Source organism: Chiloscyllium punctatum, chromosome 10 (assembly GCF_047496795.1).
Source record: "Chiloscyllium punctatum isolate Juve2018m chromosome 10, sChiPun1.3, whole genome shotgun sequence".
Lineage (NCBI taxonomy): Eukaryota > Metazoa > Chordata > Chondrichthyes > Orectolobiformes > Hemiscylliidae > Chiloscyllium > Chiloscyllium punctatum.
In genome coordinates, this window is record NC_092748.1 from 20,404,117 (window position 1) to 20,423,408 (window position 19,292).

Below are 19,292 nucleotides of genomic sequence, written 5' to 3' on the forward strand. Positions count from 1 at the left end.
AACCAGGTCGTATTCTCTACCCATAACCACCTATCACCACCTCACCATTCTGCCCCTCTCCCCACCCATAACCCTTCCTCCCCCACCCCGCTTTGTGTGCAGCTCCCCCTAACCGCCCCCCCTTCCATTCCTCAAGCAGAGTTAGACCCAAAATGTCGGCTTCTCCACCTCCTGATGCTGCCTGGCTTGCTACGTTCTTCCAGCCTACTGCCTGTCGACTTCAGATTTTGTCATCTGCAGTTTTTTTGTCTGTAACAATTCTGTGAAGCAGACAGCATTGCCCTTATTCAGTCCTCCTTGTTTTCTGCTAAGTGTAGAGTTCCGGATGACAAGGGTCTACAATTTTCAGCGACATCTATTATTAATCTTCATAACTAGACTTGGTCAGAGCACAGAGAGCTAAGAAATAAATAAAGGATAAAACGTTCTCTGGTGAGCGTGGGAAACCTTGGCTGCCAGTGTGTGTGTGTGTCATAATGGGCAGGACCATTGCAGCCACTAGGCAAATTCGGCTGAGTGGTCAAATTTGAGGGGAGCAAAAAACTGAATGAAGTATTCATGAGACTGCATAAGCGAACAAACAGACTTTAGCAGTGGGAATGAATGAACTGGACCTACACTGGTATACACACACACACACACACAGATTTCCATACTTTTACAATGTTTTACAATATTATATTCCTCATTCTGCTTATGTTACAATTTTATGCAATTGCACATCTGCATGAATATTCTAAAATTGTAAACCTGTGAATAATATCAAAGGGTATAATTCCATCTCTCCCACTCTATCACTCTGATCATTGATGGTGTAAATTCTCTCCAATATCGTTCAGTAATTATTACAGAAATGATTTAGAGATGCCAGAGTTGGACCAGGGTGTACAAAGTTAAAAACCACACAACACCAGATTATAGTTCAACAGGTTTAATTGGAAACATCAGCTTTCAGAACGCTGCTCCTTCATCAGCAGCACTCCAAAAGTGCTTCCAAATAAATCTGTTGGACTATAACCTGGTGTTGTGTGATTTTTAGCTTTATTACAGAAATACAGTAGTACATCATGTAAGCCACATTGCACATTATAATGTGTATTTCTGCACGTCATCCTAAAAAAAAATGGGGGACAATGCGCATGTATAATCTACATCATACACCTGCAATTATAAATGGAGAAGTGTGTGTGTGTGTGTGTGTGTAGTGAGGAGAGGGTGGTGCAAAATTTGCCCAGTGTCCCTAAATACGTTTGCACCATCAGGGTAATGCTTTGTGGTCAAGACTAGATGCAAGTTGGAATTTTTTTCTGTAAGAGCGCAGAAATATATAAGGTATTTGGAGCAAGACAATCTCAGTTGGGAATAATCCTGCCCTCCTCTTGTAGCTCAACCCTACCTGCGTCTCATCCTTCACCACTTCACAATCCTCAAAGTATCCATGTCCACACGTATATCTAATTGGATCCTGTGAGCATTTGCTTGAAATCTGAATTCTGTATCTTTATATTGTTCTTCATGGTTTGGGTAAGCAACCCAATCTCACTCCTCTTCTTGCCTCTCAAGTTCTTCAGAAGCAAACCTATTAGATTAACTCTGGAGGACTCCCAGTCCAGAGATAAACCTTAAGCTTTGCGCAACTAGTGGTAAGCATACGCTTGGTTGATGAAAGAATGAGCAGTGGAAGAGGAGGATTGTTTCGGAGGGTGATAAAGACTCTCTAAAACTGGCAGTTACCATTTTTCTAATCTTAGATGATATAATCCAGAAGCATAGAGATCCAGTTCAACAATGCTTCAATGATGAAAGCTCTCCTCCTTCCAATGTCTCTCTGTCCCTATCTCTGTAACCTTGTACTCTCCAACCTTCGTATGCTTTCAAACCTAGTGAAGTGAATGTTTTCTATTTTCATTGCTACTGCAGTGGCTGCATGCCCCTACACATGCCCCTGTGTAGTTTCTAAATTCTGGAATTCCCTCCCCTCAGCTTTCCGTTGACTGATCCTTATCAACCATCTCCTCATCTGACACTTCGGCCAGCTATCTTAACATCTCTTTCTGCAGCTCGGTATCAACTTTCTGTTTGATGGCAGTCCCGGAATGTTTGCATGATGTTGAAGGCACTATATGAATGCAAGTTGTTGATGGTGGTATCATCTACCTGTATGATTTCAGCCACCACTGTTAGTGCGTGCCATGAGTTTCTCGGTGCAAGGTGTGATACTGTTAGCTTGGTGCATGCATATGCTTGCTCAGCAGGGTTCCCGGCACATTTGTGATTTTTTTTTGTCTAATTAAAGTTGGTAATGTCAGGAAAAAAAAATACAATAAAAATGTCCTAGACTAATAGCTATAGATTTCAGTTGTGTTTTAAAACGAGGAATTGTTACAACTGTTATGCATTTTGCTCCAGGTCTGATGATATTCACGCCATTGTGACTGATTGTTATTTAACCAGTCAGTCAATGGAGCTGATTGCTAGTGCTGCAACCGATACCCAAGTCATTGAAGCAAAGAGCTGGATCAATGGGGAGCAGCACTTCACTATCACCATAAGGAAGCTGTTTGATTGAAACCTTTGTGTTTCTATGGTAATATGTATGTTCAGCAGTTACATTGATTTTTGTTATTTTCCATTATGACCTTTTATGCTTATGGACATTTGAAAACTCGCACAGGTTACCTGGGGATCATACAGCGCTGCTTTCTGACGAACCCGCTGCATATTGTCCTGATGTTAATGTGAACGCTGATATTTTAGGCGATCAATTTTCCTGTAATCATAAAATGCACCAAATGTGAGCTTTCAGATTGGGAAATGTCACTGATTGATCACTTCAGGCTGTTTGACGAAGTCGAGGCCTCACACCGGAGTCTGAAAAATAAGCTGCCTCTCAGTGGGAGTAGCATCATAATTACTTTCCCCTCTTCTTGAGTTGGAGGATTGGACTGATACTCTCTCACCCTCTCCTAAAGACAGGCTGAATGAAATAGCAATCGAAGGGGGGAGAGGAGTCAGAGAAAATTTGGTGTATTCTTGTCAACCTCTCTGGCCAGAGAACAAAATTGAACCGGTAACCATTACCTCTAAAGACTAATTGAACTAAAACATGTGTCACCTCGTAGATTAGCAGCATGTATCCAGAATTGTCCCTGCATTTTTTTCTACATTCTAATACATCCAACACCTTCTCTACTGTGTTATGGACTGTTCCCAAAATGTCATCATTAACTTCCCCAAGTTCTCAGGTCTTCATGTCTTTCTCCACGGTAAACACAGAGGAAAACTATTCAGTGGGGAGTTCGTCCATCTCCTGCAGTTCCACACGTACATGCCCACTTTGGTCCTTGAGGGGTCCTATTCTCTCTCTGGTTATTCTTTTTCCTTTCATATACTTAAAGAACCTCTTTGGATTCACCCTAATCTTCTCAGTCAAGGCTATCTTATGCCCCCTTTTCACCCTCCTGATTTTCTTCTTCAGTAAACTCCCTTGTCCCCTACATATCTCCAGGGATTACCTTGATCCCAGCTGCCTGTACCTGAGTCATACCTCCTTTTTTCTGTTCAAAGCCTCAACACCTCTTGTCATCCAGGGTTCCCTACTCCTGCCAACCTTGCCTTTCACCCTCACAGGAAAACATAGACCATGAACTCTAGCTATCTCACTTTTAAAGGCCTTAATGTGATTCCAAAATGTGACAGGAAGAATGGACCAATTGTGAGTAAATTCCTGCAATGGACTTCTAGCTGTCTCAGAGCGGGTATGCCAAAGCTTCCTTCAGTCATGAGAGAGTGAACATGGAAAAGGCCATTTGGCCCTCGCACAGTTCATTCATTCAGAACCAATTCACGTTTCCATACAGGGTCGTGAGTCTTTGGAATTCTTTGCCACAGAGAGCGTGGGGTGGGGGACGGGAAACAGTCTTTATGTTTGTTTAAGGCTAAGATATCTTCTTGTTCTGTCGGGGAATCGAGGATTCTGGGGAAAGAGCAGGAAAGTAGGATATGAGGAGTGTCAGATCAGCCATGATCCTATTGAATGATAGAGCGAACTCGAGGAGCTGAATATTCCTATTTCTTATGGTCTTATTCTCCATCTCTAGCAAGTGTCCACTACTCCACCCAGCGAATGTTCCGTGTGTCAGTCAGTTTTTGTATGAAACAGCTCCCAGCATGCACCTTCTCCAAATTAAGATTTCTTCCCTCATCCGCTTGAATTTGAGATATCATTCTGGGTTTTTTTTTTCCCTGGTCTCTTCATTACTACTTTTGCGGCTAAAACACCCAATTTGTGGGTGACCTGGCCCAGAAATATACGCTTTCGGCAGAAGCTGCTATCGTTATGGAGATGTGCATATTTCAGGGTTTAGGGATATCCACAATGAATTGAGTATCTGTGGTGCATGATCACGCAAAAGCAAAATAATGAAGGTGTCAGAAATCTGAAATAAAAAGAGAAAATGCTGGAGCAACTCATCACTCCTGTAAGACTGAACGGAACTAATGTTTCAGGTCTGCTATGACGTCTTCAGAACTCCACATGAGCCGACTCTCTCCCTCGCTTCCTCACCAAATATTCTCTTATTTAGTCCCCCCACTCATGTTTAAATAATTTCCATCTCAATGCAACTAAGTAATTCACTTTAGATAGCAATGAGTTCCACATTCTCACAAGGAAGAGGTTTCATCTGAATTTCCAATTAGGTTGATTATTTCTATATGTTCCTTCACAAGATATGAGTATCTGTAATAAGGCCAGCATTTATTATCCATCTTTAACTGCTCTTGAGAATGTGGTGCTGAGTGGCCTTTACACGGTAGTTAAGAGTGATCTATATCTCAGTTTATTTTGGAATCACATTTTGGCCTTTAAAAGTGATATAGCTAGAGTTCATGGTCTATGTGTTCCTGTGAGGGTGAAAGGCAAGGTTGGCAGGACTAGGGAACCCTGGATGACAAGAGGTATTGAGTCTTTGAACAGAAAAAAGGAGGAATGGCTCAGGTACAGGCAGCTGGGATCATGGGAATCCCTGGAGATACATAGGGGATAAGGGAGTTTACTGAAGAAGAAAATCAGGAGGGCATAAAGGAGCACGAGATAGCCTTGGCTGAGAAGATTAGGGTGAATCCAAAGAGGTTCTTTAAGTATATGAAAGGAAAAAGAATAACCAGAGAGAGAATAGGACCCCTCAAGGACCAAAGTGGGCATGTACGTGTGGAACTGCATGAGATGGACGAGCTCCTCAATGAATATTTCTCCTTGGTGTTTACCGTGGAGAAAGACACGAAGACCTGAGAACTTGGGGAAGTTAATGGTGACATTTTGGGAACAGTCCATAACACAGTAGAGAAGGTGTTGGATGTATTAGAATGTATGAAGGTGAATAAATCTCCTGGTCCCAGACCAGGTATATCCAAGAACACTGTAAAAGGCTAGAGAAGACATTATGGGGGAATTTGCTGATATTTTTGAATCATTGTTAGGCACGGGTGAGGTTTTGGAAGACTGAAAGGTAGGGAATGTTGTGCTTTAGTCAAGAAGGGCTGCAAAGAAAAACCTGGGAATGATAGATTTGTGGTACTTGAGAAGATTCTGAGAGCTAAGACATACATGTATTTGGAAAGACAAGATTTGATTAGAAATAGTTGGCATGGCTTTGTGCAAGGGAAATAAAGCCTCACAGATTTGTAAGAGTTCTTTGATGAGGTGGCCAGGAAGGTTGATGAGGGCAGGGTGGTAGAGGTCGCCTTTGATAAGGTTCCACATGGTAGGCTGCTCGAGAAGGTTAGATTGCATAGACTCTAGGGGGAGCTGGCAAATTGGATAGACAATTGGCTTGATGGTAGGAAGCAGAGGGTAATAGTAGAAGGATGCAAATCGGACTGGAGGCTTGTAACTAGTGGAGTGCCTCAGGGATCGGTGCTGGGCCCATTGCTGTTAGCTGTATGAATGATTTGGATGAGAATGTACAAGTTTGCAGATGACACTAAAGTAGGAGGTATCATTGATAGTGAAGAAGGTTATCAGATATTATCACGAAGTTGATCAGCTGGGGAAAGTGGCCCAGAAATGGCAAATGGGGTTTAATACTGATGTTTTCCATTTTGGAAATTGAAATCATGGTAGGAGTTTCATGGTGAATAGTAGGGCCTTTAAAGAGTTTTATGGAACAGAGGGACCTTGGAGTTCAAGTTCTCTGAAAGTGGAGTCACAGGTAGACAGGGCAGTGAAGAAGACCTTAGGCACACTGGCCTTCATCAGTCAGAGCACTGAGTATATGAGTTTGGAAGTTATACAGGACATTGGTCGGGCCACACTTGGAGTATTGTCTTCAGCCTTGGTCACCTTGTTATAGGAAAGGTATTATTAAACTGAAAAGAGTGCAGAAGAAATTTGCAAGGATTGTTGCCAGGATTCAATGGTCTATAACTTATAGGGAAAGGTTGGACAAGCTAGGCCATTTTTCTTTAGAGCCGAGGAGACAGAGGGGGAATCTTATAGAGGTGTGTAAGATCATGAGAGGCATAGATAGAGTGAATGCACTCAGTCTTTTTCCCAGGTTTTGGGAATCGAGGACTACAGGGCATCAGTTTAAGGTCAGGGGGGAAAGAATAAAAGGGAACCTGAGGGACAAATGTTTTACACAGGGGGTAATATGCACATGGAATGAGCTGCCAGTAAAAGTGGTTGAGGCGGGTACATTTAAAAAGGCATTTGGACAAATACATAGACAGGAAGGGTTTAGAAGGATATGGGCCAAGTGCAGCGAAATGGAGTTAGAGTGGATGAACATTTTGGTCGGCATAGGGCCAGTTTGGGCTGAAGGGCTAGTCTCTGTGTTTAGGACTCTATGACTATGACTCTATTAAACTCTATCTGCCACTCCTTGGCCTGGGGGTTATCTAATCAAGGCCCTGTTGTAACACATTTGAAAGATTTGAGAGTTTTATACAAGGTAAACATTGTGACATTGTTTCCCCAACTTGGAAATCCAGAACACGGGGGAACACTCTGGATAAGGGGCTGACCATTCAGGACTGAAGTGAGGAGGAATTTCTTCACTCAAAGCATTATTAATCTTTGGAAGCATCTTCTCCAGAGGGATGTGGGTGCTCCATAAGTACAAGGCTGAGACATTTCAGGGAAACAAGGGATAATGGAATTGAGGCAGAATGTAGCCATGATCATAATGAATGGCAGACAAGGTTTGAGGGACCAGGTATCCTAGTCCAGTTCCTGTTTCTAATGTTTGCTTTACATAAATGTATTGACATCTGTACATGTATACGTCTGTTATCAAGATTTGAGAAGATTTGTAGCTCACATTGAGGTTCTGGATATCGGTTTGCTTGCTGATCTAGACGGTTAATTTTCAGATGTTTCGTCACCATACTATGTAACATCTTCAGTGAGCCACTGGATGAAGCACTGGTGGTGTAGCCTGCTTTCTATTTATATGTTTCGGTTTCCTTGGGTTGGTGATGACATTTCCAGTGGTGACATCATTTCCTATGGTGATATAATTTCCTGTTCTTTTTGTCAGGGGGTGGTAAATGGGATCCAAGTCAATGTAGTTATTGATGGAGTTCTGGTTGGAATGCCATGCTTTTAGGAATTCTCGTGCGTGTCTTTGTTTGGCTTGTCATAGGATGGATGTGTTGTCCCAGTTAAAGCAGTGTCCTTCCTCATCCATCTGTAAGGATACTAATGAGAATGGGTCATGTCTTTTTGTGGCTAGTTGATGTTCATGTATCCTGGTGGCTAGTTTTCTGCCTGTTTGTCCAATGTAGTGTTTGTTACAGTTCTTGCAAGGTTATTTGTAAATGACATTAGCTTTGATTGTTGTCAGTATAGTCTTTCAAATTCATTAGCTGCTGTTTTAGTGTGTTGATGGGTTTGTGGGCTACCATGGTGCCAAGAGGTTTGAGTAGTCTGGCAGTCATTTCTGAGATGTATATGTCTATTTGTGTATTCTATTGTATTTACATGCATACTTATGCACTTACCAATGCACATAAACATGTGCATACTTCCCCTACATTTTCCAATTTCCACATACATGGAACATAACAGTGCAATACAGGTCCTTCGGCCCTCGATGGTTCCACAGATCGGCGCAACAATCTGAAGCTCACCTAACCTACACTGGACCATTTTAGTCCATATGTTTATCATAGATATTCACATTAATAATCATTTGAAAGAAGGATTACGAGCAGTTTTGCTATTTTAGTTTAGAGATATAACTCTAATGTGACTGACAGCATTCAGAACGTTATCATGGTGGCCTCCATTTTGAGTTACTGTGTCGTATCCTAAACTAGAACACTTCGGGTCACCATTGAGTCAACTGTGAAGGGCTTACCTCAGGAAGTTCGTGCTTTCTGAGAAATTGCCACAAGGGTCGATTACTAAAGCAGTGCCTGACTCTCCAAAAGTCTTTGGCGGCAGCAGCAACACATTAACAACATTTTCACTCATGGACACCGCACGTAAACTCAAGCATGCAAAAGTGTTAGAAACAATTTTGAAAAATTGGATATAGTGAAGATCAACTTAAAGAATGAAACGAAGCCAATATCTCCATTCACTTGCTGTAATAGGCAAATGGAAGAATATGCCTATAATAGTAAAATTACTGCCCACTTATAATGAAAATTGCCGTATTAATCCTCCATTACCCGTGGCACAAAAAGGAAGAAGAATACACTATATGGATCACTGGTAACTGATAGAACTAAAGTGCCTAATCTCAGCCTGCACCCTAACTGCAATTTTTAAAATTATGCTTTTAGAAGCCTCAATTCCATCTCAGCTACTGTGAACAGTCAGTCGTTGGTTTTCAGCGCTTTTCTGCAAAGTATACAGTTAGGTCCCGGGTCAGGCTCACAATTCAGAGAAGCTAAGCATTCTGCACATCTTTCAGATTGGCGAGTCCCCGAATCAATATTGAGTGCAGCAATTTCCAAGCAAGCTGACCATTTACTATAAGTGAGCTCGAACTGTCTGCTTCATGTACGTTGTCACATTGTCATTCTGCAAGCTCAGGTCTTGCCTCCTCCTGTTAGAATATTCTGCTCTGACAGGTACAGCAGGTCTTACTGTGTTATATATACTGGATATACATATCTTACAGTTTGCCTTCTTATTTACACAGTTGGACTTTATAACAATGCAGAAATACACACACACATACACGCACACACGTTCCCTGCCTGAAAGAGAAGTTGGACAGGGGGCAGGCCCTAAATAGGTAAAAACAAGGACTGCATATGCTGGAAACCAGAGTCTAGATTAGAGTGGTGCTGGAAAAGCACAGCAGATCAGGCAGCATCTGAGGAGCCGGAAAATCGATGTTTCAGGCAAAAGCCCTTCATCAGGAATAGAGGCAGGGTGCCTGCAGAGTGGAGAGATAAATGGGGGGGAGGGGGGGGAGTGGGGAGAAAGTAGCATCGAGTACAATAGGTGAATGGGGGTGGGAATGGAGGTGATAGGTCAGAGAGGAGGGTGGGGGAAGGTAGCAAAGAGTACAACAGGCTCCTGAATCCCATGCAGAATGGGGATTGAACCCCTTGCACCAATTTGATTCACATCAGCTCTCGGGCCAAGTGAACCTCCCAAAAGAGCTCCCTGTTGCCGTGGCTACATTACGTACGTATTGTGGCCTGGAACTACAGATAGTGATGATGAATGCTCCAACATCCCTTCCATCATGTGGCTGACTGGATCTCTTCTACTCTTAGTACCTGTCATTGGTGTGTGTTGGAAAGATTTACAGGTTGATACTCTACTTAGTTTACTGCATTATGAATATACTTTTATTGACCATCAAATCTTGGCGTGGGAGTTGAACTAAGAGCTTCTGACCCTGACCAGAGATGTACCACAAGACGCCCTCTATAAAGTTGGGTAACAAATAAACATGCTAACCAATCTCATTGAGTGGGCGTACTGCAGAGCTAACTTTGAGATCCAGTAGTGAGTTGTTCATTTTTCCCTGTCGAATTTTTCAGTAAACACCTCAGTACAAATGTTTACCTCTTCTGGTTCTGACACCTGAATTATCAACAGTTTCCATGATCTTGCTTTACTTACAAGTAAACAAATTTTGTGCTTTAGATGTGTGTACAAAAGAAAGAATCGAGGTTTGTCTAAATATGGTGAATGTGTTTGGGCACATTACAGGAGCAGGAGTCAATCTCCTGAAAGCCCCATCCTTGTTTTCAGTAATAGATTGCTTTTAATGCTAACCGGAGATTCATGAAAAGAGAAGTTTCACATAAAGCAATTTTGCCAATCCATAGGGAATACAGCATAGGTGTAGGAAAGATTAATTGGAAACACTTAAATGTATTTATCTCCCGCTAAGACAGGCTCGCAGTGTATTGTGAAATCTTTCCTCTTGTGCAAAATCTGCCTGCAATTCAACAGCAGAAAACAGATGCTGAATGTTTCTCCTGAAAGGGAAGTTTGACAATTAAGGAAGAGCAGTGAATGGCCAGCGCAATCCCCATCCCATGAACAAATAAAAAGAAACTGAAACTATAACCATCCAGAATGCAAACACAACCCTATTTTTGATGACCTGTACTGTTTTTGTTTTGCAGTCACGAAGACAGTGTGTGCACAGCAGTGTGATGAGCGATGCTTCAGCCCATTTGTCAGCGATTGCTGCCATCGGGAATGTGCAGGTGGCTGCTCAGGGCCAAAGGACACTGACTGCTTTGTATGTGACCGCAAGTAGCATTGACCAATCTCAAGCTTTCTTTTAGTTTCGCTAACCCATTTCAAGGTCATCGCGGTAGCCCGTTACCCATCAATGTCATTGTAGTAACACAGAACCATTTCAAATGGATGATCACATTCTTTACAGTAATACTGGTCTATTACAAATTCATTACAGTAACTTGGACCCAGTTCATATTCATTGTAGTAACATTGTCTCAATTCACAGTTGTTTCGGTAACACGGGCACATTTCCAGTTCATTGCGGTGATACTGGACAGCTTCACATACATTACAACAACAACATGAACCCATTTCATGTTCTTTACAGTAGCATGATCACGTTTCACTGTTGGCCCAGCAACACTGACCCATTTCAAGTTTGCCCTGCCATTTCCTGCTCATTACATTAATACTGATCCATTTCCTATTCATTATAGTGACACTGGCCCATTTCATGTTCATTGCAATAATTCTGGACTATTTCATATTTGTTACAGTAATAGTTCACATTCATGACCCACTGACCGATTTCACATTCAGTACAGTAGCATTGGCACATTTCAGTCATGTCACAGTATCACTGACTCATTTCCTCCCCCATGGATTGGTGTGTCAACAATTCAGAAAATACAGGCATACATATAAATGGTTCCTAAAACTGTTGCTACTGCAGACGTATATTTCCAGATGAGGAATTGCTGAATCATCTGAGACAGGGAAATGTGCCTTGTGCAGGTTGTGTTGCTTTAAGGGGCTAGCACCGTTGTGATGCAGTGTCTCATTATGCTTCACTGTGGTATTTAAGTAGAGAAGGGCTCATTTTCCTCTGGATTGTTTTTATTGCTATGAATTCCCAATTGTATCCTCTTACTTTTTATGAGTGCACTAAAAGATCAGTAAAGAGGTTGATAAATGTCTGGTACAGACACCCTCCCTGCAGCTGTAATGGTGGCGACATTCCAAGCACTTCCCTGTCCAATAACTTCCTAATAGAGCAACAGTTGTCTTTAAGCTAATTACTGTTTGACCAATACACAAACGCACGAGAATGTACCTTTACAAACTTACCCTTTAGATTTACTGGCTGAAGTCCTGGTAGAGCTACCTAGAGAACGTGTTTTCCTTGATTCGGAGATGCCGGTGTTGGACTGGGGTGTACAAAGTTAAAAATCACACAACACCAGGTTACAGTCCAACAGGTTTTATTAGAAGCACACTAGCTTTTGGAGCACTGCTCCTTCATCACCTGAAAGCTAATGCTTCCAATTAAATCTGTTGGACTATAACCTGGTGTTGTGTGATTTTTAACTTTGTTTTCCGTGGGTCAGTTCTCTGGCACAAAGATCCATTTGATAAAGTATGAGGACTGGTTTACGAGAACGATGACTTAGACCAAATAGTAAAAAGTAATTTTGATGAAGAGTAACTTTGATCGTTAGAATGTATTAACCCAGTCTTGGGATTCATTAGAACGTGGACTATCTGACCTGTTTATATCTGTCTGATCCAAGGAATAAACAAATATTTAAAACTATTACGAGGATCTTTTCTTGCTGGGAATGAATAATAGAAGTAAATTTTATTCTGCAACAGACTGATCTAATTTAGTGCACATCAAAATGAAGTTTCAGTTTAATGCTTGCTGAATGGTAATTTATGAGTCTGCTTTTATTATTTGTAGAACACATCCTGCAGGCACTTAATAAATAAGGAACTCCTACAATATAAAAGGGAAATTTTGCTGATGTGCCTATCAGTCATTCCCAGCAAAGATTATTGAAAAATGTATGACACAGAATGAGACTATTGAGCCCACCCAAACCCAATACCGTGATATTAGTTATTTCCAGGTCAGTTAGCTGCTGAATAAAGCTCCTCCTACTCTGTCTGTGGGTTAGGTGCAGGCTAAACACTATGTAGTGATTGTGCTGTTTGGGGCTGTTAATCTGGTCTAGTCAGAGAGCCCAGACTGACAGATAAGAACAGGAATGCCAGACATCTTGTTCACTCTTGATAGCTGGCTCTGAGTGAGTTGGATCAGTGTCAAGCACTTCCCATATGTAAATAAAGGGTGACTTGGTGACAGGATAGCGGCCTCTGTGGAATGTTTTTGCATGCTGCTCAAACAAAGTACTCCAGAACTCTCCTCGAATTATAAATGGGACATTCTGCTACTCCTGTCTCTGAATGAGATTGCTAAGTAGCCGAATTAGGAATGGGATTTATCAGGTGACAAGAGCTCACTTCACACAGAATTCTTAAGATGAGGTTCCCGCAGTAATATTCCTCTCCCAAAACTGAAACTGCATCAGCAGTTGCCAGAGAAATTTGGAAAGGAAGAATATAAGAGCATCAGGAGGTTGCATTAAAGTCGACACCTCAGGTCAAAATGCTGGCAATACAGGCTGAGAAGTCTCTTTCCTGGCTATTATATTTGTGATTCTGTTTCATTATGGCACTCAGTATTTCAAACATTAAGGGTGGCAAGTTGTCGTTTTTTTCTGAGTAGGCTGTAATGGCTGCAATTATTCCCTATAATGATGGTATCTCTTTACTTTGCAGGCCTGCACCAATTTCAATGACAGTGGAGCCTGTGTTATTCAGTGTCCTCTGCCGTTCTTTTATAACACCATAACTTTCCAGGTGGAACCAAATCCCAACGCCAAGTATACATATGGAGCGTTCTGTGTCAAGAAATGCCCACGTACGTTTTCCAGAAAGAAGGGTCTCTTGCGGCCTCAGTGTGAAGAAGTATAAAACCCCACTGTTATGTGTTGCTGCATTGTCTAAAAAGACCCAGGTTCTAATTAGCAAGAAGTAAGGTGCACATGTTTCAGTGGGCAACATTTATGGCTGCGCTGGCAAGTCAGTTCTTGTATAATATGACATTGACCTGAGCAGTTTCCTAGTTAGGCAGCACGGCAGTTTTGAATTCAATAGAAGATCCCTCGAGACTTTTCAGGTCTAAAGTGAAATTATTTCAGATGAAGACATTCCCACTGCTCAAATAGATGTTTCTAGAAATGCATTTGATTCAAACCCATGTGTTGTCTTGAGGTGATTGTGCTCTTGCAGCTGTTTGGGTTATTTCTGTGTCTGACCCGGATTTGTACTTGGATTTCCAGTTGGATTGGGGGATGAAGGCAAGTTTCTCTGTAAAACTATCTTCGTTAGGACAATAATAAAGAATCATCCTCTGAGGAGGGTGGGTCAGTGAACAAGGTAATGTTCCCCTGTTAGGTTGCTACTCCCTCTTGCCAATGGTTTTTTTTTTGACTGGGAACACAGGATCGCAATTAACTCTGCAGTCAATCAGCAGTACACCTTAGAGCATAATCCACAGTCCCAACAAAGCAGCTCTGTTCACGTTCTTGAAATGGTATCAAAACTGAGTGATCACAGTGAAGAGCAGATGAGATTTTTAACTCACTGAAGACCTCAGTGTTGCCTGACCATCTTCTTTCTTCCAAATTTCATATCTTCAGACTTAGCCATGTTAAATTACAACCCCCCCTCCCAAAAGAATGTGTTTGCCTACTACACGGAGCTCACAGACTCTTAGAAAGAACGCTGTCACAGTTAGTAACACGAGAAAGTAATCAACAAATGTAACAAAGTTCTGCATCTTCCAGAGTTGGAACAGGGCAACATAGCTCAGGTTGTGCAATGCCAACTCAATTTGGTCACCTCACTGTAAGTAGGATATACCTGTGAAACAGGTGCACAGAAATAATACTAGAATAATTCCGAGAGTAAAGGAGGAGTCCATAAGAAAAAGCTTTAAAAACTGAATTGAGAATGGAGACATGACCTCAGGTACAGAATATCCAGTACAGAAACAGGCCATTCATCCCAACAGACCTGTACTGGTATTTATTAGATTAGATTCCCTACAGTGTGGAAACAGGCCCTTCAGCCCAACAAGTCCACACCGACCCGCAACCCACCCAGACCCATTCCCCTACATTTGCCTCTGCCCCTAACACTATGGGCAATTTAGCATGGTCAAATTACCTAACCTGCACATTTTTGGACTGTGGGAGGAAACCCACGCAGACACGGGGAGAATGTGCAAAACTCCACACAGTCAGTCGCCCAAGGCAGGAATTGAACCCAGGTCTCTGGCGCTGTGAGGCAGCAGTGCTAACCACTGTGCCACCATGCTGCCCACGCTCCTAATCATCCCAAGTCATGTGATTCTACCCATCTTCCAATCCCTTCAGTCTTTGCATTTATCTGACTAACTTTTTATTGCCATTCACATTAGTCAGTCAGCGTTCCCTAACTTCCACACTCTAACGTCTCTCTGGGTAAAGACCCTTATCCTCTATGAGTTATTCACTATCTCTCAACAAACTCAGAGTCAATACAACACCGAGAATGCTATCTGGTCCATCATACTTACCACCATTTGATCGCTCAAATAAGAGAAATTTAGGAGATTTTAAATTCAACGCAATGAAAGTAAATTTAAATTAGCCATCCAAGGAAACAAAATAATCGAGCTTAGTTTGCCAGGCCACAGTAATGGACATATTGACCTCAGGGGTATTAGATTAGAGGGAGAAAGTGAGGACTGCGGATGCTGGAGGTCAGAGTCGAGAGTGAGGTGCTGGAAAAGCACAGCCGGGCAGGCAGCATCCGAGCCGGACCTGCTGAGCTTTTCCAGCACCGCACTTGTGACTGTATTAGAATAGAGTTTGAAGCTGGTCCAGAAATCAGAATAGTAGAAAGATGTGCATTGGTGTATTACAGAATCGTCACTCGACCAGGTCTTTTCCTAAGCATTTGTCTTCATTGTAGCATGTCAGTTGTTGGGCCCAGTCGTACAGCCTTATGTTGCAAAATGTGACCTAACCCGATGTTTGGAGAATGATTACCACTTACATCTTCTGATACGTCTCTCTTGGTCTAACTCTTTCTGTCTCTGTGCCTCAAATGTTCTCTGAGTTGTTTCTCTGTCTGGCTTTCTACGTCTCTCTCTGCTTGTCTGTCTGCAGACCTCATACTGCATCTGTTTTGTGTTTTTCTCTCTGCCCTACTTTTGTTTTTCCCTCCATCTGTCTCATTCATGTTTTTTGTCCACTCTCTCCCCTTCTGCATTGCTTTCTTTATCTGTCTCTGTGGTCAGTGTCCATCTCCTACTCTTTCCCTCTCCTTTCCCTTCCTCACTGTCTCTTGTCTCTTAAAAAAATGCTTTATGAGAAGATTCACTGGAAGATTTAGTTGTCAGATGTATGAATGTGTTTGCATTGTTTCAGTGTGTATATGTGTGTTAGTGTATGCACATGTCTCTCTGTGTAGGTGTATACATTTATGTGTGTGCATCTATATACGCTTTTGTATGTTTGTCTAGGTATTTAGAGTCGTAGAGTGCTACACTACCGAAACAGACCCTTCAGACCAACTCATCAATACCAAACAAGTTTCCTGAACTGAATTAGTCCAATCTGCCTGTTTTTGGTGCATATCCTCTGAACTTTTCCTATCCATGTTCCTGTCCAAATGTTTTTTAAATATTGTAAGTGTACTTGCCTCTACCACTTCCTCTGACAGTTTGTACTATACACACATCATCCTCGGAGTGAAAATGTTGCCTCTCAGGTCCCTCTTAAACCTATGCCCCCTGGTTTTGGACTCTCCCACCGTGGGGAAAAGACTTTGCCTATTCATCGTATCTATGCCCCTCATGATGTCATATACCTCAATAAGGTCAGTTCTCAGTCTCCAGTGCTCCAGGGAAAGAAGTCCCAACCTATCCAACCTCTCCTTATAATTCAAACACTCCATCTCAGAAACATCCTTGTAAATTGTTTTTGCACCCTTTCCAATTTAACAACATCTTTCTTTTAGGCAAGTTGCCAGAATTGTATGCAGTATTCAAAATGTGACCTTACCTATGTCTCTTGCAGCTATAACATGATGTACATATGTCTCCCTCTATCTCTGCCTGTTTACATAGAGTCATAGAAATGTACAGCATGGAAACAGACCCTTCGGTCCAACCCGTCCATGCTGACCAGATATCCCAACCCAATCTAGTCCCACCTGCCAGCACCCAACCCATATCTCTCCAAACTCTTCCTATTCATATACCCATCCAAATGCCTCTTAAAATGTTGCAATTGTACCAGCCTTCACCACTTCCTCTGGCAGCTCATTCCATACCCGTACTACCCTCTGTGTGAAAAAGTTGGCCCTTACATGTTTCTTTGTATGTATGGGTGTCTTGGTGTGCATGTTTGTGTCTGTGACCTAGATTTTCCTGGTGTTTTGGAGAACCGGTCGCTTATTCAAAATGATGCTGGAATCCCATAGACTCACCCCCATTTTTGATAATCCTATTCCTTCCCATAGGGGGAAATTCAGAAGGCTGGCACAATGGCTCAGTGGTTAGCATCGCTGTCTCACAGTGCCAGGTTCGATTCCACCTTGGGTCACTGTCTGTGTGGAGTTTGCATGTTCTCCCCGTGTCTGCATTGGTTTCTTTTGGGTGCCTTGGTTTCCTCTCATGGTCCAAAGATGTGCAGATTAGGTAGATTGGCTGTGGTAAATTGTGCATAGTGTCCAGGGATGTGCAGGCTGGCTAGGCTATGGGAAATGCACGGTACAGGCACAGGATAGGGGGGTGGGTCTGGGTAGGTTGCCGTTCAGAAGATCAGTGTGAACTTGATGGGCTGAATGGCCTATTTCCACCCTATGGGACTCTATGACTCAAGAACCGTTTTAATCATTGCCAGCCCCTTTTCACTGAAGCGATGTACTTATCCCAGAGAGCCTTTAAACCAAATTTTTCAGTTGATGTAAATCCTTTAAAAGGAGGGAATATGTCGGTGGAACCTTTTGGTTGTCAAATTATTTAAATCCCTTGCCCTTGAAAACAAGAAAAGCCAATCTGTGCTTGAGAGTTTAACAAAATCCATGCTTGCAATTTCCATTGATATTTGTCTATTTAACCCTAGTGCTAACATGATAATATTGTTACTACTTGACTTCTTCCACAACACTTCATATTCCTTATGTTCATATTTGACTGACAGCTCCAAAAGGTTATTGTAGGATTAGCTGTCATCAATATGGGATTCTGATGACAATTTTAATTTTAATGAGGTACTTGCTGGGATTTGAATGTACAAACGGGCTTTTGATGTTGTGAAGTCTGAAATAGAGACCTTAAAGTTTTGTTTTAATTCATCTTAACATGGCCCCTGAACTGTTTTTAGTGGACACCAAGCAATGGAGGATGAAAGGGCAAAGGTTGGTATGAGAATGACATGAGGTTTATAAGGAGCAATGTGGATGAGTGAGGGATCAAACAAGTTTTATGGGGGGCATAAGGGGCCACTGAGATAAGTGGAGGGGCATTCATTGGCATGGAAGGTGTGAGGAGCCAGTGAGTGTGTGGGGGTGGCATGTGTTAGCTTGCATTGGTGTGGATGGTATATGGAGAATGATGGGGGATTGGGGTTGGAAGGCCTAATATTTGATAAGACAGTAGGTAGTGCCGGAGAACCAAGGCAGGGTTTTGAACTGGCCCAACTTAGCAGTCAGGTGGGTGGGACAGTGGGTCTGGATCCAGCATGCACCTGACCTATAGAACAAACACACTGTGTTCTTATGTGTGCATGCATATATATTGGTAGGTGTAGATGTATGTCTGTATATTGACTTGAGTCTGGATCAGTGTAATTATGCATTGCTGTATGTGTGTATCTGGATGTCCCTGGAATGTGTGTGTGTATATCTTTGTGTATCTATGCATATATGGGTGCATCTGCATAATGTACATGTGTTCGGCTGTTCACTTGTAGTATGTGTTTTGTAAAATGTGTGTGTGTGTGTGTGTTTATACATGTCTGTGTTGTCTTGCAAATCCAATCTTTCATTTGAAACTTGCACAACCTCACCAGAGATGGGCGCAGATTATTGTCATCTTACAGATCTGGTTTTACTTTCTGTCAGGAATGTTATCAATTTGTTATCAATCTTTACATTATGCCACTGATGAAAAACACTGAACCTTGACTAAATCTATCCTGGAAAACAAATTACAAAATCACATGCCGGTCACTGCACATCACAGCGCACTTGTTCCAGTCATGGATTTTCTCTCAGTCATCGTTTTCTCTTTTGTTTTTTTATAAGCTTTATATTCTCAGTTTGCTTCCTTTGCTGATGGTGCTGACTCTCAGTTCCATAAAGGAGCCCAGTCGGTCTTTTCGTGTGTGTCTAGACAGTGGGTGTGAGCGGACTCTCTGACTCTGTTAAGACCTGAGCCCACCTTCACCCTAATGGGAGAATGAAGCTATTTGACCCTATCTCAGGTCGAGTTAGCTTCAAGAGGATTTCTCGAAACTGCTCACTCCCCGGCCCTTCCCACCATGCCCCACACCTCCACAGATGAAAAACCAAAAAAACTACAGATGCTGGAAATCAGAAACAAAAGCAGAAATTGCTGGAAGAACACAGCAAATCTACCAGCGTCTGTGGAGAGAAAGCATAGACATAACTCTGCTTTCCCTGCAAGATGGGATCAGTTAACTTTTCTGTTTTATAAATGTGCTTT

General features: G+C 42.2%; 1 protein-coding gene across 4 annotated transcripts in view; it reads left to right on the forward strand.

Annotated features, from left to right (window-relative positions):
- The window catches only part of LOC140481932 (receptor tyrosine-protein kinase erbB-4-like), a 1,043,042-nt gene that overhangs the window by 714,244 nt on the left and 309,506 nt on the right, over window positions 1–19,292 (forward strand). For all 4 annotated transcript variants that reach the window (XM_072578639.1, XM_072578641.1, XM_072578642.1 and 1 more), the window contains exons 6-7: window positions 10,606–10,724; window positions 13,289–13,430. In XM_072578639.1, coding sequence (XP_072434740.1) covers window positions 10,606–10,724; window positions 13,289–13,430 — 261 coding nt within the window. The remainder of the gene's footprint in view (window positions 1–10,605; window positions 10,725–13,288; window positions 13,431–19,292) is intronic.